The 27,766-nt window shown below is 42.3% G+C and overlaps 1 protein-coding gene across 1 annotated transcript; it reads left to right on the forward strand.

Moving 5' to 3' along the window:
• LOC128063940 (zinc finger protein 875-like) lies at positions 1-27,017 on the forward strand. Its single transcript, XM_052656770.1, is given in 12 exon segments — positions 1-148; positions 2,418-2,846; positions 8,547-8,584; positions 12,240-12,742; positions 13,057-13,235; positions 13,690-13,748; positions 20,597-20,723; positions 21,188-21,283; positions 25,228-26,407; positions 26,409-26,733; positions 26,735-26,919; positions 26,921-27,017. Coding segments are annotated over 12 exon segments (3,366 nt in total).
• The last annotated feature ends 749 nt before the right edge of the window (positions 27,018-27,766 follow it).

The following is a 27,766-nucleotide window of genomic DNA, read 5'->3' on the forward strand; positions in this document are numbered from 1 at the left end:
ATGACTTGTGGATATGTTTTCATTTCTCCTGAGTATATACCTAAAAGAGGAATTGCTGGGTCACTGTTACTTCTTGAGGCATCTGTTTTCTGGGGTGAGCAGTTTGGTTTTAGCACCTTGGAAGGCCTTGAGGTGGATAAACTGGGATGTGGGTCTCACAGTCCTTGTCACTAGAAGGGATGTGGCCTGCATTTCATCTTACATATGTGGAAGGGGCACTGTGAAGTCAAAATGAAAGTGTTAGTCCCTCGGTGGTGTCTTGACTCTTTTCAACCCTGTGGGCTGTAGCCTGCCAGGCTCCTCTGTCCATGGGATTCTCCAGGCAAGAATACTGGAGTGGGTTGCCATTTCCTTTTCCAGAGTATCTTCCTGACCAGGGATCAAATCAGGGTCTCCTGCACTGCAGGAGGATTCTTTACTGTCTGAGCATATACATAAGATATACATAAGGATAAACCTAAGAAAGTTAATTAATTGATTTTGAAACTCTATACAACAATTGTAAAGGAGATAAAAATGTATGGATTAAAATAGAACAAAAACATATTCTAGTTAAAATCCTGTTTTCCCCATCTTCTGGTGTGGGGTTCTGTACTGAAGAATGGCAAGGTTTTTACCCCTATTTTCTGCATAATACTATACTATAATGATGTTATTTGGGGAACAGTCTCCTAGTGGAAGAATGAGGTTCTAGACTCAGTGGGTAGGGATTAAATCAAGGGGCCCGATGGTTCTCTGGGGAGGCCAAAAAAATAAAAGCAGGAAGGCCAACGTCCACTTTGATATGAAAAAATTTAAATACCCACACAAAGAGGAGTTTACTGAAATGAAACCAGTCGGTTGTTGTTGCCTATAAATGCAGCGTTGTGCTCAGACCTGAGGTGAACTGTGGAACACTGAAATGGCTGTCACTTGAATTAAATGCAGTGTCTGCTGCCAGCCCACTCTGTAGTAATTGCTGGTTAAAAATGTGCAACCTGCCCCTGGGTTCAGTTTTGCAAAGGGGCCCTTCACTGAAAGCATCTGTTTGATCTCTTGCATTAGTATCTCCACTGTCCTTTCCTTCATTTTATTACTTCTGATTAGCCCATTGATGAGACCAGCTGTACGCAAAGTCGAGTCTCATTGTTAACAGGGTCTTAGCACTTGGAAAATGCTGGAGGGTCTCCAGCGTCAAATGTAAATTTCAGAGAAGGGGCAGCCCACAGTGTGAAGGGTTGACTGTCAAGTCAGACTTGGGTGTCCAGCACAAGAATTCTGGTGCAGAGATCCACAGAAGAGCTTTTGTTAATGTTTATAGGCACATACCGTCCCAAAGGAAAAATAAGTGCAAGAAGGCAGAGTGGCTTGTCTAAGGAGGCCTTTCAAATAGCTGAGAAAATAAGAGAAGTGAAAGGCAAAGGAGAAAGGGAAAGATATATCCAACTGAATGTAGAGTTCCAGAGAATAGTGAGGAGAGATAAGAAAGCCTTCTTATGTGAACAATGCAAAGAAATAGAGGGAAACAATAGAGTGAGAAAGACTAGAGGTCTGTTTAAGAAAATTGGAGATACCAAGGGAACATTTCATGCAAGGATGGGCACAATAAAGGACAGAAACGGTATGGACCTAACAGAAGCAGAAAACATTAAGAAGAGGTGTCAAGGATACACAGAACTATACAAAAATGGTCTTAATGACCCAGGTCACCATGATGGTGTGGTCACTCACCTGAGCCAGACATCCTGGAGTGTGAAGTCAAGTGTGCCTTAGGAAGCATTACTATGAACGAAGCTAGATGGAATTCCAGCTGAACTATTTAAAATCCTAAAAGCTGTTGCTGTTAAAGTTCTGTACTCAGCATGTCAGCAAATTTGGAAAACTCAGCAGTGGCCACAGGACTGGAAAAGGTCAGTTTTCATTCCAGTCCCAAAGTAGGGCAATGCCAAAGAATGTTCAAACTACGATAGAAGTGCGCTCATTTCACATGCTAGCAAGGTAATGCTCAAAGTCCTCCAAGCTAGGCTTCAGCGGTACATGAACTGAGAACTTCCAGATGTACAAGCTGGGTTTAAAACAGGCAGACGACCCAGGGACCAAATTGCCAACATTCATTGGATCATAGAGAAAGCAAGGGAATTCCAGAAAAACATCTACTTCTGCTTCATAAAGCCTTTGACTGTGTGGATTACAACAAACTGGAAAATTCTTAAAGAGATGTGTATATAAGACCACCTTATCTATCTCCTGAGAAACCTGTAAGTGGATCAAGAAGCAACCATTAGAACTGGGCATGGAACGACAGACTGATTCACAATTGGGAAAGGAGTACTGCAAGGCTGCCTGCCGTCCACGGAGTGGCAAGGAGTCGAACAGTGTCAGCGAAACCTACTCTCCCTTGCACTTCCGTTGACTTAGAGCACTGTCTATACTTGAAGGTACCTGCTTTCTTGCAGCCTTTGTGTTGCCTGGAAACCGTATCCAAGCAATAACAGTCGATCGTGTTTCCCATTGGCTACCGTTCCCTGAAGCCCTCCCTCACAAGGTGCCCAGACGAGAGCAGGGCCAATCCTGGCTGACTGCGCTAAACGTGAGTTGGAAGCTGTGGGTAATCCTGGCAAGAGGCTACGGAACGTGGGAGGAAGGAGGCTGGCGGGTAGGGGGACCATCCCCAGGGTCCTTCTGGGAAGTCGGCTCTCACGGGGGAACTGGGGACTCTGGCTGGGAACACTATTTACCACGAAGTGGTAAATTCCGAGCTATGTCCAAGCCCTTCCCGTTTCAAACGGTACTTGGTGGGCGCCCAAGCCCTTTGGACAGATCCACGTGGTTTCCTAGCTTCCAACTCGCAGGGACTCGGATTAAAAGTAAAATCGGGAGGTTTTTCAGCTCACTTAAGTAAAGCACCCTTTTGTTCTTCCGCAGGTGTTTTCTCTTGCAGGACGCCCTGGGAGGGGGTGATGGTGGTGGCAGGGGCTTTGCGGGTGGGGTGGGGGAATGGGAGGGTTAGCCGACGGGTTCAGGTTTGTTAAATAAAATAAGTGCCTAATTAAGAGTGTGTTAGTACTCTGTGCATGTAGCTCCTCAACCTTTAAACAATCCTATTCTTGCTAGTTGTATTATTTAGTGGGACATCTTCTAATAAGTGGCTTTGGGATGTTGTTGTTGATAAGACAAATTTTTAGTTTTGGTTGTCCTAACAAGTTCTTAGGTTTCATAAAATCTTGCTTAATTTGAGAAGTTGCTGTGAAAGTCCCAGAAAGTTACTTTGGACGTTTTTTCTTTTAAAGGAAAAAACGTTTCTGATTTTGGTATCTTATTATTAGTAATGACACCCAGTTTCTTTAAAATTTTATTTTTTGGCAGATATATAGAGAATGGCTTTGACAGTCAGATAAACGTTTGAGGATTTTTGTTGTTGTTTAAAAAATGTAATCCTGTAAAAAAACAAGGTGCTACTGTATAGTACAGGGAACTATATTCAATATCCTGAGATAAACCATAGTAGAAAAGAATATAAAGAATGTATATATACATACATACATACATATATATATATATATATATATATGTATATGTTTAGGTCCCTCCTGTTTCAAACTGAACTTGCTTGGCTGGTGCCCAAACACTTTGGACAGGTCCACATGTTTTCCTAGCTTCCAACTTGCAGCGACTCGGTATTAAAAGTAAAAACAGGAGGTTTGCAGCCCACTGAGGTAAAGCACCCTTTTGTGTTTCTGCAGTGTTAGTGTTAGTTGCTCAGTCGTTTCTGACTCTCTGCGACCCCATGCACTGTAGCCTGCTAGGCTCCTCTGTCCATGGTATTCTCTAGGCAAGAATACTGGAGTAGGTAGTCATTCCCTTCTCCAGGGGATCTTCCTAACCTGGGGATCAAACTCAGGTCTCCTGAATTGCAGGCAGGATTCTTTTATTGTCAGAGCCACCAGGAAAGCTGGTGTGTATGTGTGTGTGTACATATATATATATATATATATATATATATATATATATATACAACATAATCACTTTGCTGTAGAACAGAACTCAACACAACATTATAAATCAACTATACTGCAATAAAAAAATGCATCCCTGCTTTTGATTCTTTTAATAATGGTAATAAAGCTCTTTTAAGACATTACTTGATAGATCCCTTATTTTCATGGGATTTCATCCACTTGGATGAGCGACCTCATGTGAGTTTTAAGTCCCTATCTTCATAAAAGTATAAAGATTTGGGGGCTTTATAAAGTAGCCCTTACCCTCTTCACAGGCCTTGTCCTTAATTCTCAGCATCCCTCGGTTCCTGACATGGTACCTAAATTTAAATGGAGTTTTTGTTAGTTGTGTGAGAGTTGTAGAAATATCTAACACTAAACCACTGTCTCTCCCTGGTATTTCTTCACATACTGAATCCATTACCCAAATAGATGTCCCTTTTCCTGGATCTCTGGAAATCGTAATTGGACAGCCTTCTGACCTCCCTGCTGAGTTATTGTCCTTTTTCTCTCTACTCTCTTTTCTTGTCCAAACTTGAGTTAGTGACCTCAGCTCCTTTATGACCAGCCGTTTGATGCTTTTGGCTCCCCCTAACTCAGGAGTCCTTATTCCCAGTTCCATGAGCCAACTCTGGATTCCTACTTATCCCTAGTTCCATGAACCAAGTTTCAGAGGACCATGAGAAAACCCCATCTTAATGTTCATCTATGACAAACCTAGACAGTGTATAAAGAAGCAGAGACTTTACTTAGCCAACAAAGGTCCATCTAATCAAAGCTATGGTTTTTCGAGCCGTCATGTATGGACCTGAGAGTTGGACTATAAAGAAGGCTGAGTGCAGAAGAATTAATGCTTTTGAACTGTGATGTTGGAGAAGACTCTTGAGAGTCCCTTGGACTGTAAGGAGATCAAACCAGTCAATCCTAAAGGAAATCAATCTTGAGTATTCATTGGAAGGACTGATGCTGAAGCTGAAGCTTGAATACTTCGGCCACCTGATGTGAAGACCTAAATCACTTGAAAAGACCCTAATGCTGGGAAAGATTGAAGGCAAGTGGAGAAGGGGATGACAGAGGACGGAATGGTTGGATGGCATCATCAAGAAAATGGACATGAGTTTCAGCAAACTCCAGGAGATGGTGATGGACGGGGAAGCCTGGCATGCTGCAGTCCATAGGGTTGCAAAGAGTCAGACACAACTGAGCAACTAAACAACAACTGAAATGGAGTGTCCCTTCCATCCTGAATGTAGGCCATCTGGGTATGGGGCTTTGTTAGCAGTGGAATCCATAGCAGTTTTCATGTCATGATACAACATCTGTACATAGGCTTGATAGTTGTCCCTGCTTCCCTATGACAGCCTGCCACTCAGTGTTGTTGTTCAGTTGCTAAGTTGTTTCCAACTCTTTGTGACCCCATGGACTGCAACATGCCAGTTTTCCCTGTCCTCCACTATCTCCCTGAGTTTGCTCAAATTCATGTCCATTGAGTTGGTGATGCCATCCAACCATCACCCTCCATAGCTCCCTTCACCTTTTGCCTTCAATCTTTCCCAGGATCAGGGTCTTTTCCAATGAGTTGGCTCTTCACATCAGGTGGCCACAGCATTGGAGCTTTAGCTTCAGCATCAGTTCAGTTTAGTTGCTCAGTCACTCAGCTGCAGCATCAGTCCTTACAATGAATATTCAGGACTGATTTCCTTTAGGATGGACTGGTTGGATCTCCTTGCAGTCCAAGGGACTCTCAAGAGTCTTCTCCAACATCACAGTTTAAAAGCATCAATTCTTTGGTGCTCAGCCTTCTTTATGGTCTAATTCTCACATCCATACATGACTACTGGAAAAATAATATCTTTCACTATATGGATGTTGGCAAAGTGATGTCCCTGCTTTTTAACACATTATCTAGGTTTGTCATAGCTTTCCTTTCAAGGAACAAGCATCTCTTAATTTCATGGCTGCAGTTACCATCTGCAGTGATTTTGGAGCCCAAGAAAATCTGTCACTGTTTCCACTTTTCCCCCTTCTATTTGCCGTGAAGTAATGGGACAAGATGCCATGATCTTAGCTTTTTGAATGTTGAGTTTTAAGTCGGCTTTTTCACTCAGTGTTGTTGCTCATGTGTTAAAGTGTTAAAGTGGCTGGTCCAGGGGACCATGTTGCATAAGAAATTTCACCCAAATTTGTGCCGCAAGCAAAATATTATGCTCATGGGTTTTGTAGGGATAAAGAATTAAGACAAGACACAAGTGTGGCCAGCTTTTCTCAGTTCCACAATGTCTGTGGCCCTCTCAGCAAAGAAGACTCAACAGCTAGTGGCTGGAACCGTCTGGATAGTCATTCCCTCATATCTGGTGCCTAGGCTGGAGTGTTTGGAAGCCTGGGCTCAGCTGGGACTGTCCCACTGGAGTGCTTATGTTTGTCTTTTTGCTATGGCCTTGGTGTTCCCAGAGCCTGGCAGTCTCAGGGTAGTCAGACTTATTACATGGCATAGGGCTCCAAAGGTGAGTGTTGCAGTGATTGATCAAGGTGGAAGCTGCATGGTCTTTTATGAAAGCCTTGTAAGTTACATAGAATCACTGCTTTACTCTGTTAGTTTCAAACAACAAATCCACCGAGGATCAAGGAGACAGGTTATGGACCCTACCTCTTAATGGAAGGAGTGTCAAGAAATGTGCAGCCATTAAAAAGAAACACCACTAAGTTGACAAGTCTTTTAATATATCCCCCCAAAATTGTGATAGATGCATTTCTATGTAGTTGCTTGAAATCCTACGAATTTCATGTCATGCATTTTATAGCATTATTCTGAAAAGGATTCAAGGACTTTCTCAGATGTCAAAAGGAGTGCTCAGACATAGAAGGGGCTCAGGCCTCTTCCCTGGGGTGCACAGTTTCTTCCCTGGTTTGTTGGTCAGGGCAGGACTTTTTTTTTTTTTTTGTAATATTTATTTGACTATGCTGGGTCTTAGTTGTGGCATGTGGGATCTATAACCAGGGATGGAACCCTGGTCCCCTCCATTGGGAACACAGAGTCTTAGCCAGTGGACCACCAGGGAAGTCCCCAGGACTTTCTCATTTGCCTTGGACTCAGCAGTGGTTTAGAAATTGATCTGTGATTTTTTTTTGGGGGGGGTCTAATTTCCTTCTTTGTTTTCACACCTCAATAGAGGTTAGGAGGTTCTTTTCCAGCCCTGTTCTTCTGTATTGGATACATCTGAGGGCAAACTTCCTTCTAAGCTAGTCTTTGGACTCATTTTTCTTGTTTTGTCAAATGGCATTTTCATCCTCATATTATGTTACATGTTTTCTTCTTTGACCATTCATCACTTTTAAAGTATGTTTACTTTCCTGAGTTTTCATTTTCTTATTTTTCTTCTGTCATGTCTAGCTCACAGAGCAACCATCAACCAAAAAGAAAAACTTGAGAGATGTGGAGAAATACTTTCTTTGCACTTATCACCAAATGATGTTGATTTTCACTTATTGAGCATTAGGCACAGGCCTGGGAGGCCAATGGCCTCATTTAAATCCCAAACCCAGTCTTTATTACCTGTCTGACCTTGAGCATACCAATGAACCCCTCTGTGGCTTTAATTCATTGTGGGGAAAATGGCAATCCAGAGGTTGCTGACTGCCAGGTTTAGAGTAACGACCCAGGAGAAGTGCCTGGCCTTCATCTGTTCCTTTACTGCTCCAACCTTTACCCTGTTAATTGAAGAATGCTGTTATGAACACTTTCTGAAGGTGTGGCTGGCATTTTATTCTCCATACAGTTAACAGAAAAGCTCCTTCACATTTTTAGCTTTTCCCCTGCTTTCTGTCATTTGCAAACCACCTCACTCAACCTGGTGTAATCGTTTTTTGTTTTTGTTTTTTTACACTATTTATTTATTTGACTGTGTCAGATCCTAGCTGTGGCATGCAGGATCTTCATTGCGTCATGAGGGATCTTACATTGAAGTGCACAGACTCTCCAGTAGTGGCACACAGACTCCAGAGTGTGCGGGCTCAGTAGTTGTCACAGGTGGGCTTAGTTGCTCCATGGCCTGTGGGATCTTAGTTCCCTGACCTGAGATCGAACCCATATCCCTTGCATTGCAAAGCTGATTCTTAACCACTGGACCACCAGGAAAGTCCCTGGTGTGATCTTAATTGTGTGTGTTTGCACAGATTCAGTTTTTGCTTATGTGTCTCCTCCAAGCCTGATGCCCACCCCTGACTTCTACCAGTGGAGTTTCTCAAGACCTACTCCCCAGTTGATCCTTAGAGTCTCCTACCCACCTCTGCCCACCAACAGTAACTTTATTGCTGAAACATTTCATGTTGGGTATCTCTTCCTGACTTTGTATTAAATTATATTGGGTTATTGTTTTCTGTGTATCTGTGCTGTGCTATATTTCATGGAGGCAGGTAGGCCTGGTAAGAATTTGCCTTCTGCTCCTGAAGGAGGCTCATGAGTTGCTGTTGAACAGAGGGCAGAGATTGGATGGTTGTTACTTAAATTTTCCCCTCAGAAGGCTGAGGCTGAACCTTTTCAGGCAAATCTTGATTTTTTTATTCTTTCAGGTCAGAATTTTGGATGCATCTTTCTAGAGGTTGAAGAGGTAAGTCTAAGCTTTCAACATTCACCCTGAGAAAGCCCCAGGAAGTGACTTGAACCAAGTTTGGAGTGGCAAAACTGGATAGTAGGAAAGTAAATATAACAGAGAAGGGAAAGAGAAAAGACCCTCAGAAATCAAGGCAAAAGAGGTAGTCAAGAATCTGCCTGCCAATGCAGGGGACACTGGTTCTATCCCCAATCTGGGAAGATTCCACATGTCTTGGAGCAGCAAAGCTCGGGAGCCACATGAGCCCTCTTGCCTAGAGCTAATACTGCATAACAAGAGAAGCCACCACAAGGAGAAGTCGAGCACCACAAGGAAGACACCGCACAACCAAAAATAAGTAAATGCATAAAATCAAGGCAATTAAAATGCATAAAAATCAAGGCAAAAATTCCAAAGTGTCTCTTTCTCCATGTAATTGCCGGAATGTGGATTCCTTCCCTCTTCCCCCTCCTCTCTCCCCAAAAGACAAGAGGCCACAGATTGCAATACCAGTGAGGGACAGAGGAGCTCTGGGCATGAGAATTTGATCCCTCATTCAAATGCACACCCAGATACATGTGCGTCACCTCTTGATGTTACCCCATGGGATAAGTGCTTCTCCAGACCTAGCGTATTTCGGTTGAGACATCCAGTCTGTGTGGTACCTGATGGAGCGGAAGGTGTTGTGTGGGCGGCTGTCTGATTGATTCCTAGTCTTGCCTCTGGACTCGAGTTCCCACACGTGTGGATTTAAGCACTGGTTTTCTTGAGGAGAGGATGCTGCTCATTTTCTTCATCTCCTCTTGCGGGGCTGTTTCCTGTGTTTATTGACTCTTCATATGTGCCCTCACTTGCTAATGTTATCCATACTGCCCTCTGTCTATGCATAGGATGGGAAAGGCTCCATACTCGACTCTGGTTTTTCATCTAATGTTAACTCCTGAATATACCCTCCAGGGGTATATGTCATCTTCCTTCCACAACTAGCATGATCTTCGTGTATCCACCTCTCCAAGGACTGTTTCTTTAAAGTGATTTTATGCACAAACTCCACATGCTCTTCCTGTCTTCTGCATCCCCATAAACACCTCCCCCTGCCCTCATCTAATTGTTTCTTCCCTCTCTCATATCCTGCTGCTGCTGCTGCTAGGTCGCTTCAGTCGTGTCCGATTCTATGCGACCCCCAGATGGCAGCCCACCAGGCTCCCCCGTCCCTGGGATTCTCCAGGCAAGAATGCTGGAGTGGGTTGCCATTTCCTTCTCCAATGCATGAAAGTGAAAAGTGAAAGTGAAGTCGCTCAGTTGTGTCTGTCTTTTAGCGACCCCATGGACTGCGGTCTACCAGGCTCCTCCATCCATGGGATTTTCCAGGCAAGAGTACTGGAGTGGGGTGCCATTGCCTTCTCCCTCTCATATCCTATTTTGTTGGTTTTCTGATCTGAAAGTTGACTGCTAGCATGTTGGTTTTCTGCCTTAATTTCTAAGTCATAGATTACTTTTGGGCTAAAAAGTTTCCCTCTAACCACTGTTTCGGTCATCATCATTCATTGGAAACTAAATTTGTAATAATTTGACTCATCAGTGATTTAATTTTTTAAATATTTATTAATTTGGGTTCATCAGATCTTAGTTGTGGCACGAGGGATCTTTCATTGCAGTGCAAGCACTCTAGTTGTGGCACCGGGCTCAATAGTTTCAGCACTCCAGCTTAGTTGCTCCATGCCATGTGCGATCTTAGTTCCCTGACCAGGGATCAAACTGGCATTACAAGGTGGATTCTTAACCAGGGGACCACCAGGGAAGTCCCTCATCAGTGATTTAGACTAGCCCTTCCTCCCCAGTTCTGGAGTTTTGTTCTTCCCTTTTGTGATCATTTTTATCCAAAGTTTTGACTTCACTGAAAGTAGAACTTAAGTTTTTGCCTTTTTTATTTGGCACTGAGGTTACCTCATTCCACAAGTTTCAATCTGAAGTATTTCACTATTGTTTCTTCCAATGATTTTGTAGATTGCAGGTCAGTTTCTCATTTGACTCATTAGTAACACCATAGTTTGTATAGCTTTTCCTTTCAAAGAATATTTTTTCACTTTTTTCCTTTTTAACTGATTTTTAGCTGATGTTAATTTTAACCAGTTATGTTCGCTAAATAAGCATGACTAGATTTTTTCCCATTGTTTATAATTTAAAGGGATTTTCACATCTCTAAGCTTCAGAACCCAGAGAGGAATGTGGGAAATAGGACTCCTCAAAGCACAGATATTAAATCTCAACGCTCTAAGATTTATTAAGTAAACTCAGGTCCAGGGTTAAAGGGTTTTGTACCCCCAATTCCAATGTGTGGGGATTTTTTTCCCTCCACATATCTAAGCCATTCTGAGACACCAGATAAGTATCCTACAATTCAACTCAATTCTGACACTGTCTACCCAGAGATAGCAGCAGATTCCACAGGTTATGGGCTCAGTCCTACAAGACTGTTCCCCACTCCCCCGACCCAAGATACCAGTCATAAGTCTGGGTTTTCACCTGGGCTTCTAACCAACGGGCTATAGATTGGAGGCCCCAAAGGCCCCCTCCTTGTTTAATTTGTTGGAGTGGCTCAGAGAATGTCATTTTACTTACTAGAGAACCAGTTTATCATAAAAGATTACAACTCAGTAACAGCCAGATAGAACAGATGCATAGGCCAAGGTATGGGGAAGGGGTGCAGAGCTTTCATGTTCTCAGAACACGTGCTTCTCCTGAATCTCTACCAACTTGGAAGATCTCGAAACCCCATCCTTTGTGGATTTTGGTGTTATTGTTTAGTCACTAAGTCGTGTCTGATTCTCTTGAAACTCATGGACTGTAGCCTGCCTGGCCTCTCTCTCCATGGGATTTCCCAGGTAAGAATACTGGAGTGGGTTGCCATTTCCTTCTCCAGGGGATTTTCCCAACCCAGGGATCAAACCCAGGTTTCCCACATTGCGGGCAGATGCTTTACCTTCTGCCACCAAGTTAACCCTTATAAGGATCTGGATTATCTCAGGATCCCACCTGCACAGCTCCCCTTCCCCTTCTAGCCCTTCTCTGACACTTTTCAGTCCCTCCATTTCATTTGTGCTCCTCTCTGTGCCATGCCTAACTTTGGGGCCCCTTGAGTTCTTTTATAAGCATTTCACATTTATCAACATGAAATCCATGGGGAGGGCTGTCAAGAACTGGAATAGGGTGCTGGGCTGATCCTCTATTCTGAATTCCTATGCACTAGGGGAGGCTGATATTAGCATGCAAGCCTTGTTTTTTTACTTCTTCAGACAAAGAGATACTGAAGAAGATTCTGAAGTGTTAAGATTTAAGAGTGATCCTTGAATATTTGCACCATGAGGTCTAGGAAGTCCCTTTAGGGTGGTACTTTGAGTGGAATGGTTATTAGGAAATTGTGGATGTTAAGGAAGTCAGGAAAGTAAAGGTCACTCACAATTCAACAATTTTGGGTAAGAAGGGTAGAGCAGAGTGACCCTAAATTCCTAAGACTCACTGTTCTGGAGTGTGTCCTAAAGGACTGGCTACTTAAAGCCCAGAAGTCAAGCCCTCACCTCTGCTCAAAACTACAGGCCAGTAGGTGCCAATGAAGTTCACTGAGCGTCCGATCTATTTATGCCTTTCCTTAATGTGGGAATTTTGAGTACAGAATTTAAGGAAGCACCAAAACCAGTCAGTAAACAAGACAAATATTTTACTGTGTTATCTTAAAAATGATGATGAACAAAATCCACCCGCCCCGCCCCCCCGCCCAACTATGATGAACGAAACTGTCAAACTATGCCTCCTCTTCACCCCTCACGCCCTCACCATCACCACCACCACCACCAGCTCGGGAAGTTTCCTCCGAGCAGTATCTGTCCCAGGGATTTCTGGATCTAGCTCTTGGCCCAAATTCAGACTCTCCACTTCTCAAAATCTCGGGCACACTAGACCAGAGCCACTCCCACTACCATTCTGTGAGCTGGCCCAAACCAATCCTGCTCTCTCCAAAAACAGCCCTGTCTATAGCGGCGCACCCTCCCACCGTCGGGGCCGCAAAGCCGGTGTCGCTCCTGTCCGGGAGTCCCAATGGAGTATCACCCCGCAGCCCTATCCCCCAAGTACTTTACTCCGAGCCGCTCCCACACCCACTCGGCTCAGGCCCAGCCCGTGACGACCCTGGTTTCAGCTCCGGGAAGCGGACACCGGCAGAGGCTTGAGTAGGGGAACCTGGATCCCCCACATCGCTGAAAGGTCAGCGTGCACGGTCTGGCCACCCGGCTGCAGGACCGTCTTTGCTAGAATCCTCGGGCGTGTCCCAGCCGGTGTGTAGATCTCATTGACCCTCAGTGGAGGAACTTGTGAACCCCGCAGTCCGGGCACCTTAACAATGGGCTCCTAACGTTGGCTGTGTAAGAAGAGGCGCAAACGGCCGTGGCACCTTACGTGGGAGAAACCTTCGCCTCCCTCTTCTCTATCCCAAGATTACACCCCCGAGAGCCCTCCGCGGCCACTTCCGCCGTCGCTTCCGCTCGCCCCTTAGCGTGTGGAACTGACGTAGCAGGAGCAGTTCCGGTTGGTGGATCCCGCCCATTAGGGTTGTTGGTAGCTGTTCGGGTATTTCCCACACGTCTGCTCTTGGTTCCCGAGCTTCATCCTCAGGGTTGGCAGCGTGCACCCCGAGTTCCGTGAGTGCCCTACAGTCACGGCCTCGTCCATTCAGGACGTTCCTCTGCTTGTCACTGTTTTACTCACGAGGGCACAGGCTGCGTCTGAACTCGGAAGCTCTCATGTAGGCACCTCAAGACCATCCATTTTCCTTTCATTCCAGCCCACAGGGATAGAGACAAACCCTTACTCTGCTGCTGGGGGACATGGGTTTCACTCTCTGGCCAGAGCTTGGGGCTGAACTTGAGAGGCTCGGTCACCCTCGGCCCTTTCTCCAGGGCGCTGGAAGGGAATGGGTTTGTGCTGGTGATTTCTGTGACACTCCCAACCCTCAGTAGTGAGCCTCGGGAGCAGACCCAGCCTGCACGTGGGAAGGGTTTTCCAACTAGACGTGCTCTCATTTCTCTTCACATCCTCAGATTTGCCTTCTGAGATTTGCCCTTCTTTAGGGAGAGCACTCCGGAGATCCAGGAAAATGACCACGGAGCTCCTGAAAGCCAAAAAAGAGGTGAGAATATGTGTAAAATTACATCTTGGCTGTCGAGAGAATGAATACATTCCCTTTTCTTGCTTTGGAGGCTGCTTTATTGGTAGTTGGGCAAAGCTCACTTTCTGGGTCCTGGAGGGGTGGCTTATTAATACATGGAGTCCCTCAACACTTCTTTCTGCCCCCATCCATGCTTCAGTCATTTTCTAATTAAGTTAATTGTGAACAGCTCACAGGGGGCATAAAAAAACAAACAAACAAAAAAAAAACAGGGACGTCCAGGCTTAATTGTGCGGTGATAAGGATGAAAGGCAGGGACGACATAGTAGCCGGTGGCCTGAAGTGGCTAAGGAGGACTTCTAGGAGTAGGGCTGTCTGAACAACCCCTGAGAATCTGTTAAATTGAAGGGTTGGTGAAGACATACCAGTGGGAAGGGCTGGTTAGTCTAAGGCTGGGCCACTAAGCACACTGCCCTTAACGCAATGTGGGAAGATTGTATTTTAGGTTGATATTAAAATATGTACTGATGAAAATACAGACTAGCCACCCATACTTGGAACAGAGAGGAGTTTGCTATGGTCTGACCTGAATTTAACATTTGTGAGCATTTTCAGCATCTGGCAGTAGGGAGATTCAGCTAAAAATTCTGGATTGCTTGCCTCTCTGAAAATAAACTGCATTGTATTCTGGTGTAGGGGAATTTGAGCTGAATGGTGTCTCCATCATTTGGACAGGTCCTCTAGAGTCTGTTTGTACTTTCCCTAGTATCTTCCATACAAAAGTTGAAACTATTGACAGCTAACATTTTGCCTGTCTCTCTCATATTCATTACCTACTTGGCCCCTGAAGGATTTTCATTTTCCACCTTTGAGTCTGGGTGGGCCAGGTTGAGTGCCTGGCTGAGGAGTGTAGACTTTGAGTAGATGGGTTTTGAAAGATGTTGAGAAGGAATTTGATGTAGGAAATCAGAGATATAGGCATATAGGAACTGAAGGGGAAACTGTCTAACCCCAGAGAATGGTGACTGTGATGACTTAGACTTAAGTGAATGTGACTAACACTGATTGAGCACCAACACAGTTGCCAGACTGGTTTATTATCATTTTTGATATGCACTAACTTAGTTTTTCAGATCTGCTTTCACTGTCTTGATTTATTCTTAGTCTTGGTCTCTGTAGTAAAGATTTACAATTTCCTAGGCATTCTCAGAACAACTTTGAGAGTTCTGTGTTTCTCATTTTTAAAATAGTTTATTCATTTGAAAAGTGTCAGTACCAAGAATGTGTAAAAAATCTGGGGGCATTTCCAAAGGTAACATTGAATCTTTTATGTGTACTTTCTTCACCACTCATCATATTAATAGGAAAGCATTCTGATTTTTCTGGGAAAAGCCAGAAATTTGTATGAGTTGACTTTTTCCTTTACCTGTGAACTTCCTGATGTTCAAGCTGGTTTTAGAAAAGGCAGAGGAACCAGAGATCAAATTGCCAACATCCGCTGGATCATAGAAAAAGCAAGAGAGTTCCAGAAAAACATCCATTTCTGCTTTATTGACTATGCCAAAGCCTTTGTGTGGATCACAATAAACTGTGGAAAATTCTGAAAGACATGGGAATACCAGACCACCTAACCTGCCTCTTGAGAAATCTGTATGCAGGCCAGGAAGCAACAGTTAGAACTGGACATGGAACAACAGACTGGTTCCAAATAGGAAAAGGAGTACGTCAAGGCTATATATTGTCACCCTGCTTATTTAACTTCTATGCAGAGTACATCATGAGAAACGCTGGACTGGAAGAAACACAAGCTGGAATCAAGATTGCCAGGAGAAATATCAATAACCTCAGATATGCAGATGACACCACCCTTATGGCAGAAAGTGAAGAGGAACTAAAAAGCCTCTTGATGAAAGTAAAAGAGGAGAGTGAAGAAGTTGACTTAAAGCTCAACATTCAGAAAATGAAGATCATGGCATCCGGTCCCATCACTCCATGGGAAATAGATGGAGAAACAGTGGAAATAGTGTCAGACTTTATTTTTTTTCGCTCCAAAATCACTGCAGATGGTGACTGCAGCCATGAAATTAAAAGATGCTTACCCCTTGCAAGAAAAGTTATGACCAACCTAGATAGCATATTGAAAAGCAGAGACATTACTTTGCTGACTAAGGTCCATCTAGTCAAGGCTATGGTTTTTCCAGTAGTCATGTATGGATATGAGAGTTGGACTGTGAAGAAGAATTGATGCTTTTGAACTGTGGTGTTGGAGAAGACTCTTGAGAGTCCCTTGGACGGCAAGGAGATCCAACTAGTCCATTCTGAAGGAGATCAACCCTGGGATTTCTTTGGAAGGAATGATGCTAAAGCTGAAACTCCAGTACTTTGGCCACCTCATGCGAAGAGTTGACTCACTGGAAAAGACTTTGATGCTGGGAGGGATTAGGGGCAGGAGAAGAAGGGGACGACAGAGGATGAGATGGCTGGATGGCATCACTGACTCGATGAACGCGAGTCTGCGTGAACTCTGAGAGTTGGTGATGGACAGGGAGGCCTGGTGTGCTGCGATTCATGGGGTCGCAAAGAGTCGGACACGACTGAGCTACTGAACTGAACTGAACTGAAGACTTAAAAAAAAAGCATTATGAAAACTTGATCAAAGTGCACAAGCATTTGAATGGATAAGTGCTTTAGGATGAAACCTCTGTTCCTAAAGGAGTACCTGGCACACATGATATGTTTGGTGCATAACCTTAAATAAATTAATTTGAAGGAACTAAGTCACAAGGGAGTTTCTGTTGTTTGTTTTGATATGTTATTTGGGGCATATCATTAACCACATTTCAGGGGGGTTGGGAGGAATTCCAGGTATTCTAACATACATGACATCTGAATTCCACAAAACAACTTAAGAAAGTCCACAGTAGGATGTTAATTATCACCACCTGAGAGGATAAATTAGACTTTGTAACAAATGAGTTGGATTGGTAGGCACATGATGTTACTAATTCTTAGCATTTTCTCAGTTGATTCTGTTGAACAAATTTGCTGAATGTATACTGTTTACAGAAACTAGATAGACTACATTCAATGACACATAAAATACAGCCTGCACTTCTATGAGTCTTCCATTTTATTTTTAGATTTTTTTATGTTGGTATTTGGTTTAATTTTACACATACACACCGATGGAGCTTCCCAGGTGGCACAGTGATAAAAGAATCCACCTGCCAACGCAGAAGACAGGAGACATGGGTTCATTTCCTGGGTTGGGAAGATCTCCTGGAGGAGAAAATGGCAACTCACTCCAGTATTCTTGCCTCGAAAATTCCATGGACAGAAGAGCCTGGCAAGATACAGTCCATGGAATTGCAAAGAGTTGGATGGGACTGAGTGACCGAGCATACATGCACACACACATCCCTACATATATACATTTTGACAAATCTTAATGACAAGAGCCTATTGTTTTAAAGCTACTGACGGTGTAGCTACTCAGACCCATTTTCTTTCTTTCTTTTTTTAAGGTTTATTTATTTTTGGCTGCACTGGTTCTTCGTTACTGCGAGAACTTTCTCTGCTTGCAGTGAGCAGGGCTGCTCTTTCTTGCGATATATGCGCTTCTCATTACAGTAGCTTCTCTTGTTGCAGAGCACAGGCTCTAGGGTGCATAGGCTTTGGAGTTGTGGTGCATGGGCTTAGTTGCCAGTCGGCATGTGGGATCTTCCCAGAGCAGGAATCGAACCTGTGTCCCTTGGATTGGGAGGTGGATCCTTAACCACTGGACCTCCAGGGAAAACTGCAGACCCATTTTCTAATAGGTGAAGGAACAGCCAGAATTTATCCCACTGAAAGTGATTTCTGTAATAGTGCTTTGAATGAATGATCCTATTGACTGTTTCCCAATTGAGGGAAACATTTAACTTGTTCCCAGTGTTTAACTGTTGCAGATAATGCTTCTGTGATCAACTTTGTGCATGAAATTCTTTTATAGATTGGTATTTATCCTCAAAAATATGACAAGGTGAAGAGAAATAAATGTTTTAAAGCAGTGACCACTCATGGCAGTTGGAGCTTTCTAACGCCGTCTGTTCTAAAACATTTGATCTTATCAGTTATCTCTTCTTTGTTTGAGATTCCCTTTTCACATCACGTTTTGCTTTACATGTTGCACTTTTTTTGTTTTTGTTATGCTGTGCAGTGTTACATTCTCAGGATAGACCTGCTAGTATCGATCTTTTTCTTCTCTCATGTGAGTGTTCACCATAATGTCCCAATTTGTTTCCCCATGTTGATATGTTCCTTTGTTACTCATTGTATCTGTAATCCTCATTCCCCTTGAACATTAAAGTTATATCTGTTTTCTGTTCAGAATACTTCCTTTGGTGTGTCATAACAGTGTCTTAGATATTCAGGGCAGTCGTCACTTCAAATGTATTCTGTTTCTGACATCATGTTCTAATTATTCATTCTGAAAGCATGTTTATTGACACCAAAGTGGAATATACATATACATCATATACATCTTTAATTTAGATAAATTCACTTTTTAGGCACTTGGCTGGAAAAAAAGAGAAAAATAACTTTCAAGTCATTCAGATGACTCTATCCTTTATCATCTAATGACTTTATGCCTGAAAGTGAGTGAGAAATGGGAAGACTGAATCTGTTGCTCTCTAAATCTGTCTCCTTGATCCAGGAAATCCTGCCTGTCCTTTAAGATCATATTGCCCTCTCATGACACTGTCTCTGATCTCTCTATCCTACAGTGACCTCTCTCTCTTGAGATTCCTCTGACGTGGTGATTCACAACCATGACTATTCTTAGGAGCTCTTAAAAGTATAAAAGTCGTATCCCTAAAGAGTCTGATTTTATTGATTTGCAGTGGGACCATGCTGGGGGCACTTGATATTACAATCAGTTGTTCAGTCACTCAGTTTGCAACCCCGTGGACTGCATGCAGCACACCAAGCTTCTTTGTCCTTCACTGTATCCCAGAGTTTGCTTAAACTCATGTCTATTGTGTTGATGATGCTATCCAACCATCTCATCCTCTGTCGGCCCTTTTTCCTCCTGCCCTCAATCTTTCCCAGGATCAGGATCTTTTGCAATGAGTCAGCTCTTTGGATCAGAGGCCAAAGTATTGGTGCTTCAGCTTCAGCATCAGTCCTTCCAATGAATATTCAGGGTTGATTTCCTTTAGGATTGACTGGTTTGATCTGCTTGCTGTCCAAGGGACTCTCAAGAATCTTTTCCAGGACCTCCCTGGTGGTCCAGTGGCTTAAGAATCTGCCTGCCAATGCAGGGGATATAGGTTTGATCCCTAGTCTGGGAAGATTCCACATGCCTGAGCACCACAGCTACAGAAGTCTTGAGTGTCTAGAGCCCGTGCTCTGCAGCAAGAGAAGCCACCTCAATGAGAAACCTGTGTACTGCAAAAAATAGCCCCCACTCGCCACAAGTAGAGAAACCCTGTGTGCAGCAACGAAGACCCAGTGCAGCTATAAATAAATAAATAAATAAATAAATAAAAATTTAACAACAACAACAAGTCTTCTCCAGCACCACAATTCAAAAGCATCAATTCTTTGGTGCTCAGCCTTCTTTATGGTCCATCTCTCACATCTATACATGACTACTGGAAAAACCATAACTTCCTGTAAGATGTTCCAAAAAAACTTCAACAAACTTTTTGGCCAACCCAGTACTTCCATTCCTCAGGCTTGGGGAGAGCAAGTGGCAGAGTGAGGCGGGGAGGGGAAGGACTGAGCCCTGCCGTAGAGTATACATAGTGCTGGGTCATTCACCCTTGCCCTAGAGGCTGAGCTGCTTCATGTAGAACGTTAATGCATAGACCAAATAGTCTCTCACATTCTTCAAAGTCAGCAAGAAGATTATATTTTTACTTTAATTCTTTGTGTATGATGTCCTCCTCCTCTTCCTGCCTACATTCAAAACTCCCAATGTGAAAGAACTTCTGTTTTGCTTTTATCCCCTGTAGCAGCAAGCCTAGCATGCTGACAGTGATAGGTGCACAACGATGCTGGCTGGATAGAGATGGGAGAATAATGGTCTCTGAATTCTTGGCACCAAGGACATGTAGCGGAGGAGAAAAATTCTTTTTTTCATTGGGTATAAATTAGACAAAAGACATTTTTGTGAGAAGAACAATCATAAGTTTATTAATATGTGCATCATGTATACACATGGGAGTACTCAGTGATGGGTAACTCAGAAGGGATGGTTAGGACTTGAGCTTATTATATAGCATCTTAACAAAATAACAATAACTTTTTAGAGATGTGACAAGATAAAGGAAAAGGACTTTGAATTTCTAGAGCAGCAATTGTGGGAAGGTATAATAAATATATGGGGGAACTAATAGAAGAAAAGGGCTAGTTAGTAAATGTTTGCTACGTAGATTCCTCTGGTGGGGTCTGTGGGCCGATAAGGGTCTAGAGTTGTCTCTGATGATTAATTTCTATCCTTCATAAAATTGGGAAAAGGGACACCTTTACAAATTAATGTTGTGCTTTTAGGCAAATGGGAAAGCGCAGAGAGCTTTTCTTCTGTCTGCTTATTAATTGCCTTCAGCTCAAAATAATTGTTTTATGCCAAAGTGGCATATTTGGGACTGGTGTATTCTGTTACCCTTTATTCATCATCCATAGTAAAATCCAATGGACAGAGGGGCCTGATGGGCTACTCTCCATAGGGTCACAAAGAGTTGGATATGACTGAAGCAACTTAGCGCAGCACGTAGTAAAGTCTAGAAATCTTCCCCACCTCCTCAGAGATGCTTTTTGTCCCCTCGTCCTGCAGTGTGGACTGGGTGGACTCCTGGATGAACAGGGGTGTTTTGTATTAAAAGGCATTCGTGGCATTCTGAGATGTGGCTGTTGGCTTCACCCAGGAGGAGTGGAAATTGTTGAGCCCTGCTCAGAGGACCCTGCACACGGAGGTGATGCTGGAGACTTACAACCACTTGGTCTCACTAGGTAAGAATGGCTTTCCCTTAGCACTTAAAAGCTGGCTTTCAGAATATTTTCTATACATCATGAAGAAAGGCTACTCACAATGCAGCTTTGTCTTAGGGTTGAGCTTAAAAAGAATAATTTACCTTTGTCCTCACGGTACATCTGGATAGATTTATTCATATTGTGTATGCCACTCTGCATTTTCAGGTCTCTTTCCCAAGTCAGGGGCTTTTTTTCTTTTTTTAAATTTTATCTTGCCCCAAACCTAGCAGATTTTTCAGTTAGTAATTATTGATAGGCTCTTTCTCTAATTGGAGTTTCCTTTTAGTACTCAACCCTTCGACTGCTGAGAGTTCACTATTCATGGGCCCTTTGTCCCACCCTCTTGGTTCTCTCCACCCCACCCTGCCATTTTGGCTGGGTTCTAGAATGGCCCCCTTAAACGCATAACCAGAAGTCTCCTTGTTTTCTTTCCTTATGAGCAGACATTCTGTTTTCCAAACTGGAACTCATTTGTCAGCTGGAACAAGGGGAAAAGCCCTGGATAGAGGAGAGGCAACGTTCACTGGGTCTGTGTCCAGGTGAGTGCGACAGGGTAGTTGGGACCGTCCACAGCATGGCAGGTAGGGAAGGAGGAGGTACTTTTAGGTACCGGGAGGTAGAGCTTTTCTAGGCCTCTTGGCCCTGGTAAGGCTGCCTGGCATGACCTCCTTTCCAGAATATCATCTCAGGTAAGGGAGGGGGACTTCTCTGGCTTCTTTGTCTCTCCTCCACCAGAAGGCCTGCCTTCCTCTCACTTAGCTTGTGTTCTGCAGGTCACACTTGTGACCAATTCAGTCTGCTGCCATTTTCAGAAAAGGGCTTCATCCTATTTATTTTTTTCATCTTTATTTATTTTGTAGTTTAAATATTCACCTGTAGTTTATGTTGTTTTTTTCTAAATAGACAGCCCTCCCATCTAGGCTGCCACATAACACTGAGTAGAGTTCCATGTGCTGTCCTTGTTGGTTATCCATTTTGAATATAACAGTGTGTACATGATCATGCCATACTCACTAACTGTCCCTTCCCACCAGCAACCATAAGTTCATTTTCTAAGTCTGTGAGTCTCTCTGTGTTTTGTAAGGAAGTTCATTTTTATCAGGAAATTACAAAAATTCTGCAAAAATAGTACAAAAAACACCTTTATATCCTCTACACACACACATATTACATATTATCCTTTACATACACACATGGCATATATATATACAAAATGGCATCATAAAATCACTTACTGTTTTACCCAGTTTGCTTTATCATTGGCATATGTGTCTCTTGTGAGCATGCTCTCCCTTCTCCCCCCACCATATGTATGTGTATATATTTATATACATCTTTGTGTATATATTTATATACATCTTTATGTATATATATTTGGGTATGCAGGTTCACATATGGATGTGTGTTAAAAGATTTTCTAAGAATGGTGATATTTTCATATAACCATGGTATAGTTATCAATTTAAGTCTGTGGCTTGTCCTTTCATTCTGTTAATGGTGTCCTTTCAAGCATAACTTGATGCTTCATGATGATGATGTTCAGTTTTAAATTTTGATAATGTTCAGTTTAACTATTTTTTAAATTAATTGTGCTTTTGGTGGCATAACTAAGAAGTTTGCTTAACTCAGGGCCACGTACATTTTTTTTTCCTTTTGGTTTCTTCTAGAAGTTTTATACTCTTAGCTTTTACACTTAAGCCTGTGATCCACTTTTAGTTGATTTTATTTTTTGGTCATACTGCATGGCTTGTGATATTTTAGTTAGCACTGAGAGCTCAGAGTCTAACCACTGGACCACCAGGGAATTCCCTGTCTAATTGTTTCTATTATTGAGAATAGAATACTGAAATTTCCAATATTATTGTTGAATTATCAAATTCTTTTTTTTAGTTCTATAAGTTTTTGTTTCATGTATTTTGGGGCTCTTTTAAATTGTGTATACCTTTATAATTGTTAAATCATTCTGATTTATTGCCCTTTTGTCTTTATGAAGTGTCCATCTTTTTCTCTAGCAATAATCCTCGTCATGAAACCTACTTTGTCTATTATTAATATAGTAGCCATTCCAGTTCTCTGGTGATTATTGTTTGCATGGTATATCTTTTTTCATCCTTAACTTTTAACCTACTTGTGTTTTTTGGATCCCAAATGTGTCCCATGTTAATAACACATTGTTTGATATTGCTTTTTTAATCTAGTGGGATAACCTCTGCCTTTTGTTTGGATTGTTCAATTTGTTCATATTTAATATAATGATTAATATAGCTAATGCCATTTTGCTATTTTAAAAAATATGTCTCAGGTCTATTTTGCTATTTTAAAAAATGTCTCAGGTCTGTTTTGCTATTTTAAAAATGTCTCAGGTCTATTTTTATACCCCCTTTTATGGCATATTTTTTTTAAATTTAAGTGTACTATTTTAATTCCACTCTTAATTTTAAATTTGTTTTGGAGTTATTTTCTTTTTCTTTTTTTTATAAATTATTAATTTTAATTGGAGGCTAATTACTTCACAATATTGTAGTGGTTTTGCCATACATTGACATGAATCAGCCATGGGTGTACATGTGTTCCCCATCCTGAACCCCTCTCCCACCTCCCCCCCATCCCATCCCTCTGGGTCATCCCACTGCACTAGTCCTGAGTACCCTGTCCCATGTATTGAACCTGGACTGGTGATCTGTTTCACATATGATAATATACATGTTTCAATGCCATTCTGCAGTTATTTTCTTAATGCTGCTCTAGGAAATAAAATATACACATTAGTTTATCCCAATCTACTTATAATTAGTACTAACTTAGTTCTAATAAAATATTTATGTATATATTATAAAGCCCACAATATAGTATTATATTTATTGCCTTTATAATAGTTTTATGTGTTTTAGAGAAATTAAGAGAATAATATACATGCATTGTCTTTTATATTTACCCAGAGATATTTAATAGTTTCAGTGGTCCTCATTTCTTCTTGTGGATTTGACTTAGTATCAGTATATCTGGTGTCAATTTCTTTTCAGCCTGAAGGACTTATTAAGTATTTCTTATAAGGTATGTCTGCTGGCAGCAGATATTCTGAGTACTTGTTAATCTGAGACTATCTTTATATCCGTTTCATTTTTCAAGGCTAGGTTTGTGAGAGTTCTTCGCTGATAGAAAGCGAAAGCGAAGTCGCTCAGTCATGTCCAACTCTTAGTGACCCCATGGGCTGTAGTATGCCAGGCTTCTCTGTCCTTCACTGTCTCCCTGAGTTTGCGCAAACTCATGTCCTTTGAGTCAGTGATGCCATCCAACCATCTCATCTTGTGTTGCCCTTTTCTCCTTTTGCCCTCAATCTTTCCCAACATCAGAGTCTTTTCCAGTGAGTTAGCTCTTCATATCAGGTAATCAAAGATGAGAAGTTAACACTAGTCATATTGTTTTTCCTCTTGTACATGTTGAGTCATTTTTCTTTTGCTGCTTTCAAGATTTTCCTTTTGTCTTTTTTTCCCTGATGGCCAACATTTTGGCTATGATGTATCTAGCTAGGGCTGTCTTTATGTTTATTTTCGGGTTTGTTGAGCTTCTTAGATATGTAGATGAATGTTTCTCATTCAATTTGGAACTTTTTAAGCTATAATTTCTTCAGATACTTTTTCTGCTCCTTTCTCTCTGTCTTCACCTTCTTGAGTTACCATTACACATAGGTTTGGTTTACTTGATGGTGTCTTACAGGTTTCTGGGACTCTGTTTTTCTTTTGCCTTTCTTTAACTCTTCTCTTCAGTTTTTAGGTGATTTCTATTGATTTATCTTCAGGTTCACTGGTTCTGTTTCAAAGCCAAATATGCTGTTGTATCTCTCTAGTAACTTTGTAATTTTAGTTATTTTACTTTTTAATTTCAGAATTTCCTTTTGTTTCTTATTAATAGTTTCTGTTCTTGGGACTTCCCTGCTGGTCCATTGGTTAAGACTGCATGCTTCCAGTGCAAGGGGCATTGGGTCTGATCTCTCATCTAGGAACTAAGATCTCGTCTGCTGCATGGTACAGCAAAAAAAAAAAGTTCTTATTCTTTATTGATATTCTCCATTTTAAGTTATAGTACTTACCTTTAATTTTTCACATATTATTTTCTTTAGTTCTTTGAATATATTCATAATATCAGCTTTGAAGTCTTTTTTTGTCCCTAAATCAGTATTCTATTGGCTGCAGTTTTTTTTTCTTAACTATGTCACTCTTTCCTGTTTCTTTGAAAACTGGATATAATAGATATTATATTATAGCCATACAAAAAACAGATTGCAGGCTGGATTTGGTCCACTGATCAAGTTTACTGTTTCCTACAATAAAAATGTGATGCATAAAGTGAAATGCAAAATAGATCTTGGGACGGATGGCTGAGTGGGAGATAGCTTGTGATGTAAACATATTATGAATGACTAGTGGGCAAAGCAGAATGGCCAAGGCAGCCCTACCTATGACTGAAAGCATTCTTTGTTTAGCAGGATCAAAGCTAGAAATTTAGCCTTGTCTCACCTGTCCTTTGGCATTCTCTTGCCAGCAAGCCCTCATCCAGCATGTGTGGTTCAGTCATCTCGCTCAGTTATTCTCAAGCTTAGGTGCATGAAATCATCTCCATTCAGGGAAACACTGTTCAGAAGATCACAGACAGCAGCAGAAGCAACTCTCTGATCAAACCTGCTCGAGCCACCAAGCAGAAATTCGAGAGAGAGAAGAAGATTCCAAGCTTTTGTTCAGGAGAATAAGCAAAAGCAGCACTTCAAAGGCAATCTCCAGCCCCCTGGAAGAACAGCCAGTAACATCCAAGGAAGACAACACAGTGGTGGATATAGGGCCCAACCTGGCCCAGAGGACAGACCTCGAGGAAACAGACAAAATATTATGTGGTTTAGAAATCTCAAGATTTGGAGCAATCAAATATGGAGAGTTTGAGCTAGGCTTTATCAAGGAGTCAAACCAGCTCAGCCTCCAGAAGACACACACAAGAGAGACCGCTTACATGTACACTGAGTGGGGACAAAACTTCAGCAGTATATCAGTCCTCATCAAAAACCAAAGGACACATTCTGGGCAAAAGCCTTATGTATGCACGGAATGTGGATGAGGCTTTACCTGGAAGTCAAACCTCAGCACACACCAGAGGATACACTCTGGCAAGAAATCATATATGTGCAAGGAGTGTGGACGAGGCTTTACTTGGAAATCAAACCTATTCACTTATCAGAGGACATACTCAGGGCTCAAGCCTTATGTGTGCAAGGAGTGTGGCCAGAGCTTTAGCCTGAAGTCAAATCTTGTCACACACCAGAGGGCACACTCTGGGGAGAGGCCTTACATTTGCAAGGAGTGTGGACATGGCTTTCACCAGTATTCACACCTCAACAGACATAAGAGGACACACTCAGCAGAGAAGCCTTATGTTTGCAGGGAGTGTGAGCAAGGCTTTAGCCAGAAGTCACACCTCATTCGACACTTAAGGACACACACAGGAGAGAAACCTTATGTGTTCACAGAATGTGGGAGTCATTTTAGCTGGAAATAAAACCTCAAGACACACCAGAGGACACACTCAGGGGTTAAACCTTACATGTGCCTAGAGTGTGGGCAGCACTTTAGTCTGAAATCAAATCTCAACAAACAGAGGTCACACACGGGAGAAGCTATTCGTATGCAGGGAATGTGGGAGAGCCTTTACCCGGAAGTCAACCCTCATCACACACCAGAGGACACACTCAGGGGAGAAGCCATTTGTATGCAGGGAGTGCAGGCGAGGCTTTAATGATAAGTCTACTCTTGTCTCACACCAGAGAACATATTCAGGGGAAAAACCTTTCATATGCAGGGAGTGTGGTAGAAGGTTTAGCCAGAAGCCAAACCGGTTTAGGCACAAGAGGGCACACTCAGGGGATAGCCCCTTTGTGTGCAGGGAGTATGGACAGGAGTTTTATGATAAGCTAACTTTCATTATACACCAGAGGGCACGCTCAGGGGGGAAACCTCATGTGTGCAAGGAGTGTGGGCAAGGCTTTAGCCGTCAGTCACACCTCATTAGCCATCATAGGATACATTCAGGAGAGAAGCCTTAAATTTGTAGTAACTGTGGGTGAGGCTTTCGTTGGAAATCAAACCTCATCAGACATCAGAGGACACATTCAGAAGAGATACCTTGTGTGTACAAGCAGTGAAACCTTTAGCCAGTAGTCACACTGCACAAGACAACGGAAGTCCCATCCAGGGCTGTAGCTTCAGTAATAAGTCAGCCATTGGCTGACACTAAAACAGAGACATCTATGTGTGATGGGAGTGTTCATGAGACTAATGATAAGGGTCAGTATCTCCATTCCACCTGAAGGAGAACTGTTGCTGGCCTGTTTTCAGCGGCTCTGGTTTTCCCTACTGGGGATGGTAGACTTTGGAAGATCTCTCAGGTAACTTGATGGAGAGAGTACTTAAGTAGGTTGAAATTAAAGAATTGATATGATTCCAATATACTTCCCAAGTATACTTGAACACTCCTTCCACAGTATCCTGGATGTTGTAACAGCAGTTTTAAAGCCCATGTCTTGATGTCTGTTTGACTTGAGAACAAGAGACAGAAACCATGGCTGATTTAATGCTCGTTCCACAGAGCATGACCCAGCAGAGTCAGCTTCAGTGAAAGTTTGGAATATGGTCAGCTCATGGGGATAAGAGATAATGCATGGGTAGAGGGTTTTGTTATACAAAGGGCTGGCAGGTAAGAAAGATTGTAAGTATTCTAGCTCTGAGTTTGGGAAGAGTTATCCATTTTTGGAAATACCATTTCTTTGCTTACTTCCTGGGACTCTCTGGTTTCCAGGTTGAATCCATACTGTAGATACTTTTGTTGACTGGGTGTATTTAGACTAGAAATGTATTATGTAGTGTTATAAAGAAAATATGCACACATATACAGAAATGTAAAATGAAATTATTTTCTATTCTTTTTTGTTACAGTATCCCATCAGTAATTATTTGGTTTAAATTTTTCCAACCGTTGTA

Source organism: Budorcas taxicolor, chromosome 18 (genome assembly GCF_023091745.1).
Source record: "Budorcas taxicolor isolate Tak-1 chromosome 18, Takin1.1, whole genome shotgun sequence".
NCBI lineage: Eukaryota > Metazoa > Chordata > Mammalia > Artiodactyla > Bovidae > Budorcas > Budorcas taxicolor.